Below are 23,599 nucleotides of genomic sequence, written 5' to 3'. Positions count from 1 at the left end.
AAGAGCTTTTCCTGGGTTTGCATGTCTGTTCATCCAGCCTGCGGGATATGCTGGAGCAGCTCCTTTGGTGCCCTGTCAAGTGATCCACCAAGCTGTCTGGAGCCCCTTTCCGCATCCATTCCTTCTTTCCCGGTGTCAATTGTGATTGGAATTGTTGGTCTGATCACTTGGCTGGATACTAATGTGGCCAGAGTTGCAAAGGCTCTAAGCCATCAATTTGAGTCTGTCACTGAAATGAACTGTCTCAGAAAATAAGAGAGCCCTCCCTGAGTCCCACACAAAATCAAAGCCAGAACTAGGACTCCCTTTGCCCAACTGTATTCCAGTGCTCTTTTAGTCTCATCAAGCTCCTCCTCCACCTGCTCCTCTGTTTTCTAGTACAGCTTATCTATCTCATGGCATAGATGGCCATTTTATCCTGGGCAAGTGGCTCACAGAAGTATTCCTCATTCTGGGGGCAGGGTGGCGGGAGGTGGCCTATGAGGGTGGCGTGGTGGAAAGAGACAGAAAAATGAATGAGGCAGATACTACACAAGCCTGCCTTCAGAGTTGAAAGTCTGTGCTTCACAGGGTCAAGGTCTCATCATCATGTCTGAAAGAGAGTATACTTTTTGTCTCCTTAAGCCCTGTGTCTAGGTCATTTGGAAAACGCCTTGGAGAGTCAAGAATAAAATTCCAGGTCAAACAATGGATGACTGGAAAAGTCGACTCGTACTCGAGAGCATGCTGCCCCATTTCAACATGGCGGGAAATCGTCAGGAGCCCAGAAGGCTCCAGGAATCGGTCAGAAAATGGGCTATGGGGGGGAGGGGGGTGTTGAATGTTTCTAACCTTACATTTGAACATGAGATGTGTTGTTGAAATTCTTTGTGCATATTTGGTATTGGAGACTAACTGAACATATATCAAAAAGACCCACCCCTGCCCCTGTGGGTTTCTATAATAAAAATACTAAGAAATTGGGCAAAGGAAAGGATTCCTATTTAACTGTCCAACCCTAGTATCTTTTCTCAAAGTCACTTGTCACATTTGTGCTTCCTTCTCTATGAATTCAGGAATGGCCCAGTGTCTGAGGCTTAGTATTGGGGATTCCAGTGGTAGTTCTAAGAGAAAGCTTGACGGTAGGAAGTATGAGAGCCTCTGGTTGCTGGAGTCTGACAGCCGGTGCCTGCACCATCACCACTCTACCAAGATTAGGTTAGCAGGCGCTGCAGCACACACAATGGCTGTTATCTTGGGGTATTCGCCCACAGAGGAGTGGCTTGCTTAATCTCTGAAAGTAATAGAGCAGAGGGGAAATGGTTCCTATAGAGCCATGGGTCTGTTTCCTTCCTGCTCATGGACCTGGGAGCCCTGAGCTCTGAGGTAATGTCATTTCACAGAACTGGGAGACTTATCTTCCCCAGTTCCCAGGGCAATCTGCTTTGTTCATTTTAGGGATTTTGTTCTGTGTACAGGTGTGAGTGATTGAATCATATTTCTCTTTTTTCCTTTCATTGTCAACAATGTGTTGAGGAGACGCTATTAAGTCAAGTGCATTACCTTCTAAAAAACTCCGGTGACCTTCACAGAAATGGGCAGTCACATGGGATGGCCAGAGACAGATAGATTGGTTGGCCAGTGTGACCTGTTTATGACCTGCCAGTCACCAGTTGACACAGAAGAGACCCAGAAGAGAGTCTCTAACATCCGTTGTAACCATCCTTTATGTTCTGGACTGCTCTTTGTTGGTCAACATCTGAGTCTACAAAGGAAAGCACCTAGCATGTCCCCAGTTTAGGCTTGATTTTAAATTCTTTATTTTCCACTTACTTGGGCCAAAACCTAGGCATAAATGTGGGTGGGCTATAGGTACAGGAAGGAGGTTTCTCTGTTCCTCACTTACTGTTCAGACACTTTATAAAACTAAAGTGTGTCTGGTAAGTGAGTGTCACTTTTGTTTCCATCTGTATAGGGATGGCTGTCTTGGGAGTGGGTCCTTGGAGCAGTTCCCACTGAAGAGCAGCTACCACTGCTAATGCTATTTTCCGGCTTGGGTTCTCATGACAAATGACAGCTTGAACCCTTCGTAAGCCTTACCAAAAAATGTACATTCATTGCTTTAGAGTCACATCTTACACTTAATCACGATCAGCTCTTCTTCCTCCATGGCACACCTCATTCTCTGTCCTTGGCCCAGAGTGGCCTGGCTATTTTTGAAATGCCAAGCTGACCTAGAAGACTAGTGATTTGCCCCCAATTGAAGGGGTCCAAAAATATACCTACCCGAGTTTCTGAAGACAGCTCCATCAGCTGAGCCTTCTTCCCAATGAAACTGCATCTGTTTTGGAAGACACATGTGGTCACCAGAACGGATGGTGCTGAAAGAGCCCACTACCCAGTGCCTGGTAAGCACTGTTGCTCACATCCTTAAGCATCCAGGCAGCTCTTGGTGTGCTGAGAAAGCAGCTGGGTTTTAGTGGCCTATCAATCCCTGTAGCCTCAGGAAGGTGTCCAGTGTTAGCTTCCAGCTTTGGGGCAGATGCTGGCGATCTGAACAGCAGGCTATTAGAAAAGTAAGATTCCGAAATTGACAGGTTAATAGCAGTGTATCCTTGGGTGTTCAACAACAACAAGAAGACTTGCTGTTCAAAGAAGTTTCTGTAAGAATTCAAACCATCATGGAAGAAGGCTGTACTTAGCAGTAACCAGCCTTGCGCTGCCACGTGTGGCCTTAGCTGGATTTCAAAGGTTTCCATTGTTGCTGTCTTTCTGATACTTAATGACATCCAGGGTTAATACTGCTCTCTGGTCCCAAGAAACAACATGAGTCTAGGAGCTCATTGTTTGTGCCACCTGGCTTCAGCCCGAAAGCCTTCCAAACATAGAAATCTGCTCTGGGGGGTAATCTTAATTGGCTTCTTTTTGTTGAGTTGAAAACCAACCTAACAGAAAAAAAAACTGTAACACATTAAAATCATACAATAAACTTCTATCAGTCTGACAGGAGAGATTTGTTTACATAGAGACAGAATCGTTCATCCTGTAGCCGAGACTGACCTGAAAGTAATGACCCTCCTGACTCAATCTATTGAGTGCTGGGATTACAGGCCTGTGCCACTACAGGAGAGCATTTTAACTTCTGTGGAATTTTCATATGAACAATTGAGAGATCCTTTGAAGAAAGAAGGGAACTTGAAGTGACCAGTATTTTTAGCCTCAAGCCAGGGCCCAAGAGCCTGGGGTTCTAGCCTTACACCTGCTCCTAAATAACTGCTGTGTTCATCCACTGCCCTATAGAAAAAACACAATTCAGACAAACCAAGAGAAAGAACAATCACCTTGAGTTCAGCATTGACTAGATGGCAGTACTTTGCTTAGCATTTCGGGAGCCCTTTCCTGATTACCCTAAGGAAACTGAGGTGCAGAGAAGCTAAGCACCTTGAGCCAAGTCACAGACCTATTAACAGGCAGATTTCAGGGCCCTTTTTCTTGTGCTGTACCCTGCTGTTCCTTAGATGGAAAGCTTGTTTCTAAACCCAAAATGCTGAGTGCATTGTAAAGAAATGTAGTGATTCAAGTTCCTTTTCAGCATCATTGGTCATCTTGTACCAGGATCACTTAATGACTGCTGTGGCCCAAAAAAAGAGGTTTCCTCTGGCAATGCTTGACCATGTGGCCAAGGTTAGTAGACGGCGTCGGCGTGTGGAACATCACGTCCTTTCCTTTGAAGTTAAGACTGGACTCCTTCTACAGATCCAGTAGGCTGATCAAAAGGCTCGAAGGCATTGAGGCTCCAGAGCCTACAGAGTCACGTATCATTTATGCCCCTGTCACCACCTATTCCATTTTTCCAGCACTTTCTAAGCAAAATTGAGGAGTTGGCCTGGGGCTCTAGCCCAGTGGGCACAGTGCTTTTGCAGCATGCCCCAAACTCCACTTTCAGTCCCCATTACTGCCAAAAGAAATACTATAAACTCCCTAAGTATAATAAAAAATGGGGAAGTTAAGGTCACTAAATTTGGGGAAGAAAAGAGCATGTACACTCTGTTCATCATCTGTGTTCAGCGCCTCAATGTTACTAATTAACTCCATAGGTTACAATAAGTTGGCATGCTCAGTATCCCTTATAAGCTTGCCAACTACTCTTTGCCTGAAAGAGAGGATGTTCTTATCACTTTCTTTATGTAAAAAATACTAAGGTTTGAGGAAGCCAGTACCTTGTAGAGAAAAACAAGTGAGAGGGTGGGGAGCTACATCCACATTGAATAGTCCATCCTAAAGGCAGTGTGCTCTGTCCTACAGAATGGTCCAAACCCATCCAAGTCTGTGTCCTCACCTCTCATTAAAAGTGAGGAACTGCATTCTGGAAAAAGAGCACATGCCCCTACCCCATAAAGAGTATGTGGAGCTTTTGGATGACTCAGATAGTAGTGTCCCCAGTTCCAGCTGACCCATTTCTTTAAGAATACCCAGTAGGAGGCGCTCTTTTCACCTCCTCTGTGGTGTGGAATCCAGGTCAAGGTCTGTGCCCATGAACCTTGGAGCTCATCTCTTTTCTTTGCACACAAAGTACTAAACTCACGAAGGAGATCTCAGAGTTTCAAAGCTGTGACTAGTGGAATAACCTGGAATAAGTCCCCTTCATCTTGAATTCTGAGAGCACGGATATGATTTAGAAGGGCCTGTCTATGTCTGGCCTCCTGCCACAATCCCAGAACCCCTTGGACATGCATAGCTCTAGGCTAGATTCTGGGTTCCAGGGCTGTAGTCTTCCCTCACTGAGAACAAGTCTATTCTCTGTTGAAGTTTGAGACCAGGTGGAGCGACTCTGTTTCCTATGCCTAGGTTAGAGGCTCCAATATATACACTCAGCCCTGGAGTCTCAGAACAGAGCAGTGGACAGAAGCGAATTCCAGGTGTCCTGGTGCTTTCACCCCAGTGGTATAACAGGTGAAGAGTAGCTAGAATCTTTCTCTCATTCCTTTTCTACTTCCAGCTTGGCAGCAAACCAGGCTGCTGTTGTAGGAGCTGCGGGCTGTGTTCCTGCTGCCCCAGCTCCCACATGGCTTCCCGCCACCCGGCTAGCTTTACCCGAAATAATTACACAGAGACTGTATTCTTTTAAACACTGCCTGGCCCATTATATCTAGCCTTTTCTTGGCTAATTCTCACGTATTAATTTAGCCCATTTCTAATAATCTCTGTAGCACCCCAAGGTGCGCTTACCGGGAAGATTCTAGCCTACGTCCATCCTGAGTCGGAGCTTCATCGCATCTGCCCCGGAGAGCAGAGCTAAGGCGTATGAGCTCACTTCCTCTTCCTCCCAGCATTCTGTTCTGTTTACTCCACCCACCTAAAGGCTGGCCAATCAAATGGACCAAGGCAGTTTCTTTATTAGCCAATGACCTTCCTCCATCATTTCCCCTTTTTCTGTTTAAACAAAAAAAGGAAGGCTTTAACTTTAACATAGCAAAATTACATATAACAAAACAGTTATCAAGTAAAAATTACAATATTTACATCTATTTTATATTTGTCATAACTAAAGAAAACTATAACTATAACTAACTATTCTTCAACTCCATCAAAGACTCCAGAAGGATATAATATTACCTAAGCAAACAAGAAGTAAGAAACTTCCAAAACTCTAGAAGTCACAGAGACATCTCGCTGCCTGGACAGTCACCCAAAGTTCCTCTGTACCGTTGGGGCATCCATCTTCGGCCTACAGGCCCATAGTATCCAGAGACATTTCCATATAGCAGGAAATTTCAAAGGTAGTTCAGTCACTATCTGCTGTGTCCTGCAGAATGTCTCGCAGACTCCTACATGAATCAGGAACCACAAAAGATCATCTCACCTTTAGGCAAGTTTAGTAGTCCTCTCTCTCTGCAGGTTCTCTGTGTCCAGTTTATACAATAGTCCAGGCAAAAGCAGTTTCTTGCCCAAATGGCTATCAAACTCTATAAGGTGCCTCTTCGATGCCCATCTTCTTTCTTCTTGAATTAGATTGGTGCAGACATGTCTCATTGTCATGAAAAACCTAAGTTATTAAAACATTTAAAATGCCATATTCTATAATCTTTGAAAGATATGAAGAATGCCTATCTAAAATATATCTATGTACATCTATAAAATCTTAACAAACATGACTACAAACTTGACTATTATGATTATCTATTAACAACTTATATACATTACATTTTTAAATGAACTACACAATCACAATACCTTAGTCAATATCAGAAATACATATACATATAACAAAATTGACCTTAAATTAATTATCAGTAAACCAAGATTCATATCAATGCAAATTATTCACATCTATATCATCTCCCCCTTTAAATGTAAAAGAACATTTATAAACAGTATTTGGGAATATGGGCGCAGTTATTTCTCTCCAAACTGCTTCCTGCTGAATGGGGGAGCTGTTAATCAGGTATAACCTGTGTGCTAGATTCATGTCAGTCGGCAGTTGAGTGAAGTGATTTTTCTGAAGGTCTTCACAGCAACCCTTCAGGAGGGCGTGGTCCATCATACCTATTGTGATAGAAGTAATCCACTGTGTCTCATCCTCTGTGAAAACAAAAGAAGAAACTCCTTTACAAAGCATCATGTCCTTAGATTCAAATTTTAAAGTCAAGGTATTTTGAAAATATCTATGTTGGATTAGTTGAGCAGCATTTATAAACGAATACCTTTTAGCAGCTATTGCTCCTTCCTCATCATTCAAACAATTCAAAGAGAGCATAATAGCATATAGTATCAAGATTCTCGTTGTATTTTCCATCTTTGTGCAGCTTTATTTTAACTCTATTTCATTTATTTTTACTTTACTTTAATTTTTTTTTTGAGACAAGTTCTCTGTATATCTTTGCCCTGGAATTACTCTGTAGACCAGGCTGTCCTTGAACTCTCAGAGATCCGTCTGTCACTGCCTTCCAGGCATTGGGATTAAAGGTGTGTACTGCCACACCTTGAAGCCACAGAGGTAAATCTCCCTCTGCCTCCCAAGTGTTGGGATTAAAGGTGTGTACTACCACACCCAACTACTCTCTTTCTTCCTTATTTTTTTTTAACTTTAAGAACTTTAACTTTTAGCCTGCATATATTTTTAACACACTGTAAATCATTTAAACGTTTTCTTCAACTTTGAATCTTTCTTTTACTGAATATCTCTCTTTTTGTGACCACATGAGTCTATAATTTACCAAGCAATATCAGTAGGACTAAAACCGTGGCTTTGACAGCTGGATCCAGCCCATTCCTTAGCTTTCTGCCATTCCAGCCTTATGGCTGAAGTACCCCCCAGAGCCCTGTTCATCGCCACAACTCTACAATGTTTCAAGGTCCTTGCCAGCAAGCAAGCTGCAACAGTATTAAGCAACACTCAAAAGCTCCAAAGTCAGGAGTTTGCCCTGGCCAGACGGCCCAGAAAACCGGCGTTTTAAATAAAACAGCACAACTTTTTTCCTGCTACGGCTGAAAACCAAAAGGCTGAAAACAGAAAAGCATGCGTTCAGCTTTTCATCAACACCGTTTAAGTGTTTTGTGACAGGACCTCTTAAGAGCTGCAGAGTTTTGCAGCTAAAGCTGAGTCAGGAAGCCTCTCTTAGATGAGAGTGCTTGCTTGCCTCTAGCAAGCAGAGCAGACCTGAGAAATTGTTGCTCCCAAGAAAACATGCTTTACTCTATTCTTTCCCAAGCTTTCTCAGGCTTTCTGTGGATGTAGTTGTCCACACATTGGGAGCCATTCTGTTGCGGGGAGCTGTGGGCCTCTTCCCATAGCCTGGCTCCCGGCCGCCCCAGCTCCTGGTCGCCTGGCTAGCTTATGCCCCGAAATAACAACACACAAACTGTATTCTTTTAAACACTGCTTGGCCCATTAGCTCTAGCCCTTACAGGCTAATTCTCATATCCCGATCAACCCATCTCTAATAATCTGTGTAGCATCAGTCTTACCGGCTCACTTCCTCTTCCTCCCAGCATTCTGTTCTGTTTACTCCATCCACCTATGTTCTAACCTATGAGGGCCAAGCAGTTTCTTTATTATTTAATGACCTTCCTCCATCAGGCTGCTTTGGAGTTGTATGGGAAGCCGTGTGGAGAATTGAAGTGACGCTGAAATCTCAAGGTTCAATGGTTGGTGTCTTTGCCAGTATTCTCTACTTTATGTAGGCTGTAGGCCTGCTACAGGTGAAAGTCTGGCCTCAAGAGAGAGAATCCTATGTATGTTGGTTGCACTGTGGAGACCCAGATGTTGTCTTGGAGCAGACCCAACTACTTACTGAGTTCTTAACATGAACCTTGGGGCCCCAGTTGCCACAATGGTGAAGTGAGCTCTTTGTCTACTTCAGGGTCTCTAAGATTATGATGCATAAGACAGAGATGTGGACTTGTCCTACAGCACACAGGCTGTGGCTGTTCTTGGCACCTTTTTAACAATCAAAAGTTGGCATTGACTCAAAATTATTTTTTTCCACCAGAAAGGCAAGGAACAATGTGTCCTTGGAGCTCTGTTTGGAATACAGAGGACCCCTAAGGATGGCTGTGGTCTCATCAGCAGCCCCATTGCACAGAGGAGAGCTGGATTTACAGTGCAACTCTGAGCATTCTGGGTCAAGGCCTGCAGTGCGCATGTGCCTTGCTATTTTGGGGATCCTCCCCATGGAGCACGCAGCTGTTCGCTCCCTTTGCCCACCCTGCCCCCTTCTCCTCTTCTGCAGCTAAGGCCCTTTTCCTGTTACTGACACCCAACCAGGGAGGGAAGCCAGGCACAGGCTTTGCCTGCAAACTGCTCTCTTCGGCAAGGATAGAGCAATTCTGAGCTTGGGAGACACCACTGGGCTTGGCATCTGGGTCCCGACTAGGTAGCTCAGCTGAGAAACTCAGTGACCTGCAAATCAGCCCGTTAGTAGGGGAAAATGCTGGGCAGGGAGCTCCGTTTGGCAGCTGGCTTCCACAGGCACGTGGAAGCTTGATGCTACCCACCTCTGAACTGAGGGGAGCAGACAATGGCCTTGTCTGAATTCCTACCCAGCCCCTCCCTGCAGATTCCGTGACTTTAGGCCCAAGATAACAGGTGTCTGGAAGTGAACCACTCCAGGCAACACTGAGAACCAGATTTCACTCCCTTCTTGGTAATGTGAAACCCTGGGGCCTTATTTTAGGGATGTGGGACTATGGCACCCCCAAATATAGGCAGACTCAGTCCTCTTGCTTTACACCCTCAGCTGGAGAACTTGATGTGTGTCTTTTTAGGTAAAGATGTGGGTCAGAGGCTGTGTTCCAGACTTCTGATAGAACACAGGCTTCTCAAGTCTGGGCTACAGAATTTAGTTTCTGTGGGCAATGTAGATTAATGCATTACACCCCCTATCCTGCCCATGTCTGTCCTTCTCACATATGGACGTCCCTAAGACTTCAACGTGAGAAATGGAGATATGAACTACAGGCCAGGATTTTACCACCACAGACACTCAAACCTGAGGCCCAAGCCCAGCTGCTTCTTTTGTTCTTTACCGATCTTTTAACCCCATGACCCTCAACACAGGCTTGCCTCTGTCTGCTTCCCTCCAGTGTCACAGGCTCCATAGCTTCTCAATTCCCTAGGCAGAGCTGTTTTTGCATGCCTTGTCTTCCCAGAGAAATTTGGTTCCATCCAGCCTTGTGCCTGAGACCTCTTGGTCTTCTGCCCCTGCACTGCTGCTAAGCACCTCGTACATAGTAGGAGCAAACATCACTGGGCCAGCTGCTGCACTTACCCGTTTCTGGAAAGTGGTTGTCTTGAGGCCTTCCTTCCATCAGGAACAGAAGAAGACAGATAATTTGCAGAATGACATTTTCCACAGAGAGCATTTCCAACCTGCAGGTATCAGCTGAGTTCTTCACAGAAGCCAGGTATTTTAGGGATACAAGGTGGGGGGGAAACAATTCTAGCTTTCAGAGAGATGTCATAGAGGTGAAAAATTCACAGCCAGTGCAGCAGCCTCCAGGTTGGTCCGAGCCATTGGGAGAAGGTAAAGGGGTAGACAGTGAAGTCATATTATCATAGAGACCCTTGAAGGCCAAAGAGAGATACTTTGAAAAAATATTCAAATTACCCAACTCTGTACAGAGTCTGAGAGAGCAAGGCCCAAAGGAATCCAGGAGGGAATGTTATTCCCTCCTCCACTGCAGCCAGAGTCCTTGCCAACAGTTGTGCAATAAGTGTCGTTAGTGCTGGTGAAGTATAGCATTTGGGACTGCTGCATAGATTGCACAGTGTAGCAATGGTTACTCAGCTTTCATTATGATTGAAATAGTAAAGCCTTTCTGCTCCCTCATGGACAGTAGGCCTGTACCACATGATGTCCTGCTGTGTGAGGAAGGGGCTTTGGAAATATGGTATTTCCCAAGGGAAAGACTTCAACCCATGCGCCAGGTCGGGTCTTGGTAAACGGGACGCTGGGACCACATGTAGCCCACAGGCTGTCTTGGTAAATAGTCCTATTGGTGCAGAGCCCTGCCTAGCCTTTAGTATACAGTTTGCCACACAGATGCAGTGACAAGCACCACATGGCCTTAACAGTTTCAGCTAGTGGCTATTTAGGCTTTGCCAGTGGCTGTAAATGATGACCCATGGCACTGGGTGTGCGGCTCATTTTTCTAGAGCCAATTGTTTTCCCTAATAAGTAAGTGCTACCTTCAGTACCCACTGGAGGTACAGTCACAGGGCCTTTTGCTTGGCCATGTGTTCACCTTCTCCTCCTTTGTCCTAGTTGATCACAGCCCTGTGCTCTAGGTCCCATGTTCCTTTTCCTTCCCATGACATTTATTTCCCCTCCCATGAGCAGCCAGAGGGAGCTTTCACAAACATCGAGTTGATCTTTCCTCTGCTTCACCTTTCCCCATAATGGCTTCCCGGTGTGAACAAAACAGAGCCCAAGCCCCTTCCCATGGCCTGTGAGGCCCCAGGAGAGCTCATGGCTACTTCCCAGCTCACTGCCTGCCAGACCCAGTACCGCCTGCTAGTCCCCGAAGCAGGCCAAAAGCCCCCCCCCCAGGGTCTGCCAGACTGTTGCCCTCCTGCCTGGAGTACTGTGCCCCACTACTGTAGCCTGCTTCCTACACTTGACCTTCACTTAAATGAGGAGCTAACCCACCCCAGGACTCTGCCAAACTACCGTATTTGAGTCTTGTGAAGACTTCTGATCTTGTTCTTACTGCTAATGTGGTTTGTGACCTACCCCTAGAACTCCAGCTCCCTGACTCTGCTTCTTGTCTGTCCAACGTGGACTCATTCTTGTGGGAATGTCTGTACTGAACCCCCAATCAGCCCTGCCTGGGACTATTGGAAGCCTTATCTCTTTGGTGGCTAGAGCTCTCTTTAGCTGCCTCTTCTTCTGTAATAAACTTCAGGTGCTGATGCTCACTAGCGTTAGGCCTGCCCATATATATGACTCTCAGGCAAACATGTTCCCCCCTCCCCTCCTCCCTCAAGTTATGGCTTTAAGATTGAGAACAATTAACTTGGCCTGTATAAAATAGCTGCAGGAAGTAATTTACCAAACACCAGCACCCACCCTTACTTTTTGAATACATGACTTTACACAGCAAAATATACAGCAGCTCCCTACGCTCCATACTCTTTTTAATGACCATATGGCGTGTAAAGGATTTATGCGCCTTCCCTTACCTGCACTTACAACTGACAGCAAATTACAATTATTGGCATTATACTGACAAATAAAAATCTGCTGTGTTTCCCCCCAAAGAGTCAGTATTTAGATTTTTTTTTTCTGTTTATAAGGAATTCAGGAGCCAGGCATGGTGGCTTAGGCCTGTCACCACTCAGGAGGGAGACTGAGTCAGGAGAATCACTATGAGTTCAGTCCTAGCCTAGGCTACATAGTGAGTTCAGGTCACCTAGGGCTATAGAGTGAGAACCTATATAATCTATCTATCTATCTATCTATCTATCTATCTATCTATCTATCTATCTATCCTCTGGGCCAGTAAGTGGGAGCTTCTTAGAGTGTTACAAAAAGGAAATACCTTACAAGATCACCCTCTTTCTGGACCCATCACTGTGTGCAACACCACGCTCAACGGCATTTCCATCATCTACCCCTGGTGTCTCGTTCCCACCACAGCCACGATCACCTCTGCTACTTCCTTATCTGTTCTACTACCAACATCCCCACCACCTTTGCTCCCATTAACAGCATCGGTCCCACTGTAATCATTGCCACCATAACCACTGGGTAGTTATCTGTCACCTTTGCTACTCCTCTTTTACCACATTCAACATTGACGACATCACGATCACTGTCACCACCTCTATCAATTCTATCCCTTCCACCATCTCCATGCCATCATTATCACCCTACCACCTCTCTTTCTGCCCCTTTCTCTCCCTTCCCTCTGATACCACACACGAGATGCTTTCCATTATATAATCATAGGCATACCACTTATACTGAAATAAATACATGTACATGTTTTAAAATTATTTTCATATAACTTACTCTTATTTACTCTGTCCTTTGGGCCTACAGAACAATGTTTGTGGTAAAAACTGAATTAGAATTCATTACAAGACTGCGTAATAGCCTCAAATGCACACTCTTTAAAAAATAAGTTTAAATGAAGGAGCTTTCACTTCATAAAAGGATGCACTGAGGATTTTCTTTCAATGGCAAATTCCTGCTGCATGTTATTATGATTTGGTTTACAAAAGTTAGCCTTGCACACAGCTGTTTGGGAGCATAGCTAACAACTAAAGGAGATCTGCCTTCAATGGCAAATGCTGCTGAGTAAACCATGTTAACAGCTATTTTAGGACCACCAAGAATGTGTTTGAATTTTCAGGCTTGGAAAGAGAGATAATATTTATTTGGTGTCTACACCATGCCAGGCACTATGCTAACTTTACATGTCCAAGTTTATAGAACCCTTAAAGGAAATTTGTATGGTAGCCTCATGCTCCCATTTTGTAGGTAGGAAAACACTAAGGGGTCAGAGCCTCTCTCCAGACCCCTTAGCACCTCACATTGCTGAATTCTGCAATTGGAATTTAATATCCAGAGTCTTTGTCACAAGACCATCCATTTTTTTCGGCAACGCTTTAATGTGCAAAGAATATCTGGCAGTTTACACAGATGCGCAGCGAAGCCTCCATGGCCCCTGAGGCCACATAACGAGCTGTGTAATCAAGTGGTTGGACCCAGGAGGTACAGCAAATCCTTATGAGCCAAACTCCCTTTGTGTGCAACCTGAAGAAGGAACTTCCTCTCTGAGGCCATCACTATCTGCTCTATCCCTTTTTAACTGTGATTTAGAAGGTATGACAGTCCCTATAGGGAAATGAAAACACATAACCAACACAGAGAAGCAGGATTTAGCCTCTTGGTATACAAAGCTGAAATGACTTGTAATTCCCTCAGTGCCCAGAATAAGTTCCAAGTTCAACTGAGAAAGGCCGGCTTACTGCTGAGGTGTTCGAATGTTCACCACCATGGATGACTAGGTTCTTAACATTCTGGTACTGGCCTATAGCCCAGAGTCTTGAATGCCACCATCTCCTTGGCCATTCACTAACTATATGACTTGAAGTTTCTTGGCCTCTCTGAGGCTCTTTTTACCCAAGAGCAAAAGTGATATCCTAAGCAGAGCCCTGCTTACATGCTAGACTTGTTTTTAGAAGCCAAGGACCATGATTAAGAAAACACACTGACCACTGAGGCCTGTCATTGGTAACACCAAGTCTTGGTTATAAAGGCCTAGAAAAAGCCCAGTGTCTTAAGAATCTGTATAGGTCCTGTCTGCTGATGGGGTGCTCATTTGCAAACATAGATTCCTCAATCTCTCAAAAGGTTTTGCTACATGTAGTCACCATAACCAGGATCTGCCTATTCCTGATTCCCTCTTTTCTCTCTGTCTCTGTCTTTTTGTCTGACTCTCTCTCTGCCTTCCTCTGTCTTTGTCTCCTCTCCTTTCTTCTCCTTTCCTCTCTGTCTCTGTCTTTGACATATTAGTTATAGTTGTTTTGCTTTTTGTGTGTTTTCTAAGACAGGGTCTCACTGTTTTCTGGCCTTGAACTCTCTATTAACCCAGGCTAACCTCTACTTTGTGACACTCCTGCTTATGCTAAGGTTACACATGTATAGCACCACACCTGACTTATATACACCAATTGCTTCTTCTGGCTGTGTTCTTCCAAGAAATGGTTCCACAGGGATTTCCCAGGTGCTTAAGTAGCTGAGGACTACATGATGGTCTTGCCTTCGTGCCTGTTTCCAGACAAAGAGCTGTGCTGTAAGGAGGCCAAGCCATAGGGCTTGGGATATGGAGTTACAGCAGATGAGGCACAACTAGCTTCTGGAGGACAAGGCCTTTAGGGCCTTTTTATCTTGAGGCAAATACAGTTCAGGCTAGATAGGTCATTCTATCTGGGATGAGAATATCATGTCCCACCCAACACAAGTCACAGTAATATGTGCGTTCCCTCAAACCCTGCCATAAGAGTCTAGAACTTTGCCAACTTTTCTCAAGTTGCAGTTTTAGGTCAGAAAGGATCCTGCGTCTTGAGAAAGCACAGAATCGGTTTTCCACTCAGTGCATTTTCCTGGGCCTTCTGCGTCTTCTAGAGGTTAGCATGGCATGCAGGGGCTTCTGGGTGTCTTCACTTGGCTTCAAGATGGGAAATGTACTGCCTGTATTCACCTCTGGTCCTTGCAAGGGCCACATATGGTGCCTGGCACTTAATATTTCTATAATGACTCTCAAATTGATAATAGATCTATGCTGCTTCAGCCTGCCTTTGACAGGTGTTGAGTCTCTGAAATGCACTAGGAATCTTCCCCAAACCATACACAGACTACCAAGTCTCAGTCCAGGGGATTTTCCACCAATCTCATTCCCAATCATATTACCAGTATGAATAAGGTGTCCCCCATTGCCTGGGAGTCCACCATTGCATCAGGAGAGCAAGCCAATGAGATGGTGGTCATGAGAAAATGGACTAGGGGAAAGGGAAAGGGAGAGATCTGATACCACCCACCAGCCAAATGCTGATCAGCCTAATAGGCATCCTCAGGAGGGCTCTGTGGCATAAAGATAGGGCCAGTCTGCTTGGCTGGTCTATGAGTGATGTCCCAAGGGGAGATGTGGAAAACTCGAGACAGAATCTGTCACAGCCCAGAGCAGCATAGAAACATTTAAGCACAATGATGGAATTTGACAACTTACCAGCCTATGGTTTGTGTGAACTCCACTGGCTGGCAAGATGTCTAAGAATTACTGCCTAAGGGTGTCTCCCACTAGTCCCGTTACTGTGCAGATGGAGTGCCTCTTGTTATTTGTAAGCATTGCCCAGGAACGTGTTAGAGCCCTTTCCCTCACCTTTTGATGCCTTCCATGTTCTCCTGCCTCTTTGAAGTACTGAAGCAAAGGGGCATTTTCTTGGTTCCTTGGCAATGCAACCTGACTGCACCTCAGTCACATGTTCCCAGTAGCAAAAGGTGGAATAGTCAAAGGGCTCCACACAGTTCACATCATTCAACTGAGTCCTGTGCTGAAGCACTGTGGAGAGTAGAGGGCCCCACAGCAGCTAGAGGCCTTTTCAGAATCGTACACGGACTCAGTGTATAGCAGCATCTCCCTGCTGCACTGGCCTGGACTGTGTATGAAGGCCAGCCCCTGCTACTCTGAGACCATCTGCCTAATCATCCTGCCCTCATCCCCCAAAGCAGAAATGTCCTGTCCTCTAAGTTGGAAGTAGGCGCCTATGTTTAGGTCAAGATTCTTGCTCTAGACCATCTAGCAACAGATATTGGGGTCCTTTCTTGTAAGCCAATTAGCATAGCATCCATAGACTCTTACCTGTCCTAACTACCCACGATTCTCTAGAGCCGCTTGTCTTGCAAATATGAGAAAGCTGAAAATCTTTGTCCTACAGAAACTTCAGCATCAGTTTATGGGGATATTTTGCTCAAACCCAGCACGCAATTGATACATGCTTAAGTATAGAAATGAATAGTATATGCATGGATATTTATTTGTGCACCTGTACTTATCCAGGTATTTGCTCTAAGTTCTCCCTTCCTATAAGCCCGGTCCTAATATGCACACATGTATACCTAGACATACACAAAATAATGGATTATCATACCTTAACTTACCCAGTGTTCAGTGAGAGCAGAAGCAATGCGATGCCCCAGGCAATACAGCTGTTTTTCCTTGTCATTGATGCCACTTGGCTAAATGTTGAAAACTCTTAACACAGAATCCCAAACACAGAGCTGCACAGCCTCTAACAAATGGTGATTGTATTGACAAGAAAAATCTCAGCAGAGTCTATGGCTGCTCCTCCACCAAAACAGCGACCTAGTTGGGGAGTGCCCAGGAGACATGCCTGAGGAAAGCCAAGAGGAGATGCCTCTGAATTAGATACCCCTCCCTCAGTGTACCCTGTGATGAGCACCAGCGGTTGCCTGGCTGTGGACTTAACAAATCAGATCTAAGCAGCATGAGATGCCTTCTAGCACCCCAAGGAGGTATCCTGTGATCTGTTTTGTTAATGAGTACACAGACAGAAGAGAGTAGGGACAATTGGCATAGATGTGCTTGATGGCTGCACACACATTCTCACTTATGTTAGTGTTAGAGTCCAGGAGTAATGCCTCCCCCCAGTGCTTGACACCTTATTCTGAACAGCTTCATGGAAGGCCAATAACTAAATAAAAGCTCTAGGAGTCCTGCCAGTGCATTGCAGAGGCCCACTTGGCCAGGATTCCAGGCTTATAGTTTCATTTCCCCTCCCCTCCACCTCATCCCACCATCTGCTTGCCTTCTTAACTTGTATATATATTTCACTGCTATTAAGACTGCTGTGTACTTCGTGCCACCAAGAAATAGAACAGATGACCCAACTCTTGTTAACCGGGGTTCCCAGCAAGAGGATGGTCATGAAGAGCTACACTATATGAACATCTATTGATTCATTTTAGACATTTCTATTTTAAGCCTATCAGATTTCTTTGGATTTTTCGACAGAAGATTGAATATTCTGTTTGGAATTTGAGGGATTTGTTTGTTTGGATGCCCATAAGAGACTGAAGGAGTTGCCAAATCCACAATGTGCCAAGTCGTTTGGGTTCATTTGCCCATTGGTTCACTCAGCTGCTGTTTACTAGTTATTTACTTTATTTGCCGCGGTTCAAACACTTAGTGAACTGCTTCCTGAACAGCTTGAGAACACTATGGCTTCTAAACATCAGCCAGGCTCCTTGATAGGAAATTGAGCACGTATGACTGGCCTCTTCTTCTACCCAACCATTCCTGCCCAACCTATAGTATTCAGTCAGTCCCAAGTGAATTTGGCAACAGGTCTTATGCCCTTGTTTGAACCATGAGCATTTCAGAAAAGTCAAGGATGTGTATGAGTCCTCTTATTCCAGGTACTCAGGGCCTTTTCTGAAGATGATGCAGTGTTCTACTGTCTGGATGGATGAAGACAATAGACTGAGAGACAGCCGGATGGTCATTGCTTCTCAACCTTAATCCAGCCTTGACCCACTAGACAGGCAATACAAGGCAGGTCCTACCTGCTTCCTGAGAGGTAGCTATTGTTACTGGAAGACAGTGAATTCCAGATCTATATTAGGAATGTCACAGTCCTTTGAGGCCCTGCATTTAGCATATAGTCTGCCCATTCCAGTCAAGAGAGCAGTAGCGGGACCTAAGAACTCTTTCTCATCATTTCTCACATGATAAAATGGGCTCAGGGAGTCTACATGACAAGGCTAAGACCTCCCTGTATCTACCTGATGACTAGGGACATATGCCATGCTGCTTCTGTCCACTCCCTGGTCCCCACCCTCTATTAAACTAAGACAGTTACTTCTTAAGCGAAATCTGGCAATCCGGACAGTTCTAAGTGATTCTAATGTACAGGAAGGCCTTATCCACACAGCTGGGGCAGGGGGTGTTACTTTGATGTTCACTTGGCCATGAGAGCGATGACCTTAGTCTGCTAGCAGATGAGGGGTGGCCAGAATCAGCATCTTAGCCTTTTTCTCACATAGGTGCCTCCACTTCCTTTCCCTTTCCCTACTGGCAGACAACTCGTGGTTATTAATGTGACTAAATCATGGGTAAGAATCGGAAACAGGGAAACAAAGTGTTGCTTTGCTCCTGAAAACTGTTTTTATATAAAATGGGCAGCTCTCACAAGGTGCTGGACCCACAGTGGGGCCTCTTCCTGTTGTTTGATATCTCCCCAATGCAAGGATGCATCTGCACAGAAGAATTCCTTATTTAAATAACTTTATATTTGAGGTTTTCTTTTACTGCAAGTTTTTCTCATTAAAAACAAACAATACAGAAATTTAGAGAATAGAAAGCAAATTGCCAGTCATTCCTTAGGTAACCACTCTAAAAGACTGAGTATTAGTTCATCCAAATTATTTTTGTATGTGCATAAGCAGTGCATATGTGTGCGTGTGGAAAGAGTATGTGGGTGTGAACTAAATAGAATAATGACCACAGTGGCTGTTCTAAAACATGCACTTTCCCCTAAACATATACCTCAGGCAGTTCCTTTGCATTTCTCTGACACTGATAGGTTCTATTTTATCAACACACCCTGATTCATTTAATCCAGAGAGTGAGGCAACCTAGAACTTTGTTGTCTATTCTATGGTTTGTCTTTTTCAAAACTGGGTTACCTGTAGATTGGTAGGAATTGAAATTGTTCAGCTAGTTCTAGTTTGCTCTTGAGTATCTGCCTTTGGCAGCAAGTTTCTTTAGTGACTTCAACATATTCCCTGAACTCCCCTTGTAAGTTCACAAATATTACCCTTTGTGTGACTTTCAGTCCTGCTAAGTATACAGACAGCATATTGCTTTATTTGATGTTGTGAGAGTTGCAGGCTGCGTTCCTGCCACCCCAGCTCCTGGTCGCCTGGCTAGCTTATGCCCCAAAATAACAACACAAACTGTATTCTTTTAAACACTGCTTGGCCCATTAGCTCTAGCCCTTACAGGCTAATTCTCATATCCCGATCAACCCATCTCTAATAATGTGTGTAGCACCAGTCTTACCAGGAAAGATTCAGCATGTCTGACCTGGCGGCTTGCTTCATCGCTTCTGGCTCTGAAAGGAGCTGCATGACTTCTGAGCTCACTTCCTCTTCCTCCCAGCATTCTGTTCTGTTTACTCCACCCACCTATGTTCTAACCTATGAGGGCCAAGCAGTTTTTTTATTAATTAACCAATGACCCTCCTCCATCAATTTGAAATGTAACAAGACTGTTTAAATGAGACACACCAACAAAGAAACAAAAAAACATGCTTCTAAAAATGGACTGTAATATTATGATTTTTGACAAGTGTAACTTTAAACTGAGAGATCTGTTTTATCTGTGGCTTCTTAGCATTTTAGTATGTCAAAGCTTTTGTTAAATTCATATTCTCTCTCTCTCTCTCTCTCTCTCTCTCTCTCTCTCTCTCTCTCTCTCTCTCTCTCTCTTCCTCTCTTCTCCTCTCCTCTCCTGTAAACACAGGGAACCAGTAAAAGAAGACAGGAAGGAGACAACTTCCACTTTACTGGCATGGCTGACGGGGGCTACCCTAATAAAATCAAGAGACCTTGCCTTGAAGATGTCACCCTCTCTATGGGCCCAGGTGCCCACCCTACTCTTTCTACAGAACTGCAGATGCCCACATTAACCATGAATCCTAGCTCTGCAGATCTGGGTGTAGCTGGTCAGTCATTACTTCTTGAGAATAATCCTCTGGACAGCAATGCTGTGAATAGCAGTGCTATGGGCTCACCGTTTGGGGTGTCATCTACTGCAGACACAGGGCTGAAAGGGCATGCTATTCCTTACTATGAGAAAAACAACAATATGCCAGCTGTGGACCAGGAGCTTCAAGATCTGCTGGAGGAACTAACCAAAATTCAAGAGCCTTCTTCAAATGATCTTGACCTTGAGAAGATTCTGGGGAACAAGCCAGAAGAGCCTCTGGTTTTACATCACTCCCAGGCTCCCCTTGGCCCACCTGCCAAGCTACCAGTTCAGATGCCACATATGGAGAGCCTTGGGTCCAGCAAGGAGTATGCGTCTAGCTGCAGTCAAGCCACTGGCACATCACTCCCAGTCTTGCCCTCCTCCACAGGGATCAGCTATCCCATTCCTCCCACCAGTAAGCAGATAGTCTCACCCAGTTCTTCAACGGCACAGGCTCAGGTCAAAAACCAGGCCCAGACCATGCTCCCTGTCACTTTGCCTCCGTTATCTGTGCCTCAGTGGCATCATGCCCACCAGCTGAAAGCACTTGCGGCCAGCAAGCAGGGATCTGCTACAAAACAGCACGGTTCCAACCGTAGTTGGTCCAGTCTGCCTACTCCAGGCCTTTCCCCACCTTACCTACCCGTGCCATCACCTCATCCACCACCAACACAGCCACCGCCACCACCATTCAGCCCACAGAACTTCATAGCACCCTGCATGTCATCTAATAGCTTGTCTGGGAGTGCTGCGCAAAGCTCGCCGAATGCCTTACTCTCCAGCATGGCCCCCAGCAGCACTGCTAACCTTGGGCCCACCTTGCCCTATGCTCCAGCGAAGCTCCCAGCTCTGCCTCACAATCAGAAGCCACAATTCAGCCCCCAGAGCTCCATTCTTGCCAATCTGGTGTCCTCTTCTGTCAAAAGCCCCCAGGGGCACCTATTATCTGCTCTGCCTACCAGCACCCCAGGACCATCCCCACCCTACCGCCCCGAGAATCTCTCCAGCCCCGGCTTGCCACAGCAGTCCTTCACTCCACAATACTCTCTGATCAGGAGCCTCACTCCCACCAGCAGTCTGCTTAGCCAGCAGCAACAGCAGCAGCAGCAGCAACAACAACATCAACAGCAGCATCAGCATCAGCATCAGCAGCAACAGCAACAGCAAGCAAATTCCATCTTTAAGCCTATGACCAGCAGCCAGCAAAGCAAAACCCTGAGCATGATCATGCAGCAGGGCCTGGCAAGTTCCAGTCCAGAAGCACCTGAGCCCTTTACCTTCAGCAACACCAAACCCTTGTCGCATTTTGTTTCTGAGCCAAGCCCCCAGAAGATGGCCTCCATGCCTGCCTCCTCCAGGCAGTCATCCCTGTTCCACTACCTGCCTCAGGCAACACCAGCACATGTTCCTTCTGCCACTGCCTCCTCTACTGCCATTTTGCAATTCCAGCAGCAGCAGCAGCAGCAGCAGCAGCAGCACCATCAGCAGCAGCACCATCAGCAGCAGCAGCACCAGCAGCAGCAGCAGCAACACCACCACCAACAACAACAACAACAACCTGACCAGTCTTCATTCCTCCTGCAGCAGATAATGCAGCAACCCCAGCGCTTTCAGCGCATGGTGGCCTCTGATTCCATGCCCACTCTGCCTGGACAGGTAAGAACACCTCCTATCTGGTGGTGCTCCTTTGGGAAATAAGAACTATTTGATATGTTATGCAGACCTGGCTTTGGGAAGCAGATTCAGGCTATTATCCTCACGGAGGCCAAACTTGACCCTGGAAAAGCCTATGTAAGTCAGATAATTGTGTGTAGTTAAGTACAGTGTTCATGAGGCCAAAATTATGGCTCTGGAGTCTACTCAGCTCACTTAACTCTCTTGGGAGGAAAGCTGCATCCATAATCTGTGCCAGGGGAAGGAGTCAGACAGGACAAGTTAGACATCTATAGATGGACAGTTTCCCTTGGACCGAGCCACACGCCTGAATGCACAAATGCTTTGAAGGATGTAAGGAAATGACACTGAAGCATTTGGTGCTTGTCTGTCCTGCTATTAAACTGAACACTGAGCCTTCTAGAAATGCCCCAGAATCCTTCTACTGCACAAGCTCAGTGTGTCTTTCATCACTGTGCTGAACACTGAGGCCAGTCCTGGAAGGAAAAGACATCCACCTCTAAAGCAGTGACTGTTGTCACCTCCATTCTGCAAAGGAAGAAACTGAGGCTCAGAAAGTTGTGATGACTTGCCCAGAGTCACACAGTTAGCAAGGGCCAGAGCAGGAGCTTAAAGCCAGAAAATCTTGCTCCAAAATCTCTATTCTTGAGATTACTTTTTTCACATCCCCTCTTCACCTACAGCCTTTTGAATAATTTACTGTAGGTCTATCATTGTTCCCACTTGTTTTTGCTCTTATCCTTGCCTGTATTAATTATCTATCACTGTGTGAACACTTACCCAAAGTATTAACTCCAAACCACATGTATATATTGGCTCACAGGCTCTGCAGGTCAGTAATCATGGCTTAGCTGGTTCTTCTGGCCCAAATATATCAGAAAGTCACTGTTATCTCCAAGTCTCATGGGGAAGGAGGTTCTGCCATGCTCACTCATAGCATTGTTGATAGGAAGCAGCTCTTTGCAGGGGCTTCAGGAAGTGTTTGTTGGCCAGAGTCTTCTTAAGCAAGCATTATACAATATGGCAGTTGGCTTCATCCAAGTGGATGAAAAAGGCATGCCTTCTAAATGCATGGATGGAGCTAGGGATAGGGAGGACTGTCAGAAAGTCTTTAAGATAGTCTATGGTATCATCATCAGATGTTAGCCACAGGGAATTGCATGAAGGTGTGGCTACCAGAAGGCAGGGATCAAAGTCCTCCTCTAGAATACTGTCAATCATGATGCATCTTTCCATTCATTGGTTATTCATATGAGCTGATACAGTTGACCATTAACCAGCACCCCCAATAAATCATCATCATTTACTCTAAGAGGGACCTTGATAGAATGATGTCCTGATGTTTTCCACTTGTTCAGAAGTTCCCAGAGGGTCATAACATGATTCCACATACTTCTTCAGACACAGAGCCTCTGGGGCTCTGCCTTGCACTTCACTCTATAACCTTAAAGTGCCCAGAGTTCTTGGGCCTTGTCCCTGCTGGTTCCTGTGCCTGGCTTTCTCTTCCATTTCTCTCCTGTCTAACTTCTGCAGCTTCTTCAAGCTCAGACTCCATTCCTTCTGGAAGCACTGATGGTCCCAAGTGCTTCCACTTTCTGCTGGGCCTCTCTGTTCTGGAGAGAAGTCAAAGAGACTATGTTTATGAGTGCCTGGGGAGAGAAATGCATGTCAGAAAGTGACCTCTTCAAGGGTACACATGACCGCTTCCTAGAAAAAGACTCTTCACCCAAATATCATGGAGTCTAACCAAGCACAGTGCTTGATACCATGGAATTGGCTGTCTGATGGGTGCATGCAGCAGAAAGAATTCCCAAAAGGGTGACTGGGGGCTAAGATGAATGGCAAGAAGACAGAACTAGCAAGCAGAACAGGGAACCCAGCTGGGGGCCTAAGCCCTTGTCTGTGGCTCAGGAATACTGTGGTTTGATGTCATTATAGGGCTGTTGCCATCGCTGTGCATGGACTACTGCGGCTCTCTGGTTGGAGCACCAGCATCAGCAGTGGAACGCTCTCAATAGCACGCATGGACATGCGCCACCATCTAACCTTGTGAGCCACTTTGTTTTGTTCTTATCTGCAATGGGGTGTGTTTGGAGTCTTACTGTGTTGCCACGGTGCCAGCTCAGATGGCTTGGGGGAAAATGCTTAATGACTAAAGTCATGG

The 23,599-nt window shown here is 45.5% G+C and overlaps 1 protein-coding gene across 5 annotated transcripts in view; it reads left to right on the top strand.

Annotated features, from left to right (window-relative positions):
- Mamld1 (mastermind like domain containing 1) overlaps positions 1 to 23,599 on the top strand; it is a 129,428-nt gene that overhangs the window by 66,568 nt on the left and 39,261 nt on the right. For 3 of the 5 annotated variants that reach the window (XM_057759924.1, XM_057759925.1, XM_057759923.1), the window contains 3 exons: positions 625 to 783; positions 19,534 to 21,417; positions 23,374 to 23,484. In XM_057759924.1, the coding sequence (XP_057615907.1) occupies positions 688 to 783; positions 19,534 to 21,417; positions 23,374 to 23,484 (2,091 nt within the window). In that variant the 5' untranslated portion in view covers positions 625 to 687. The remainder of the gene's footprint in view (positions 1 to 624; positions 784 to 19,533; positions 21,418 to 23,373; positions 23,485 to 23,599) is intronic. The other 2 variants (XM_057759927.1, XM_057759926.1) reach the window with 1 other exon arrangement.

Source organism: Chionomys nivalis, chromosome X, assembly GCF_950005125.1.
Source record: "Chionomys nivalis chromosome X, mChiNiv1.1, whole genome shotgun sequence".
In the NCBI taxonomy this organism is placed as follows: domain Eukaryota; kingdom Metazoa; phylum Chordata; class Mammalia; order Rodentia; family Cricetidae; genus Chionomys; species Chionomys nivalis.
Note: the sequence above shows the minus strand (reverse complement) of the source record. Positions and strands in the feature narration are given on the sequence as shown.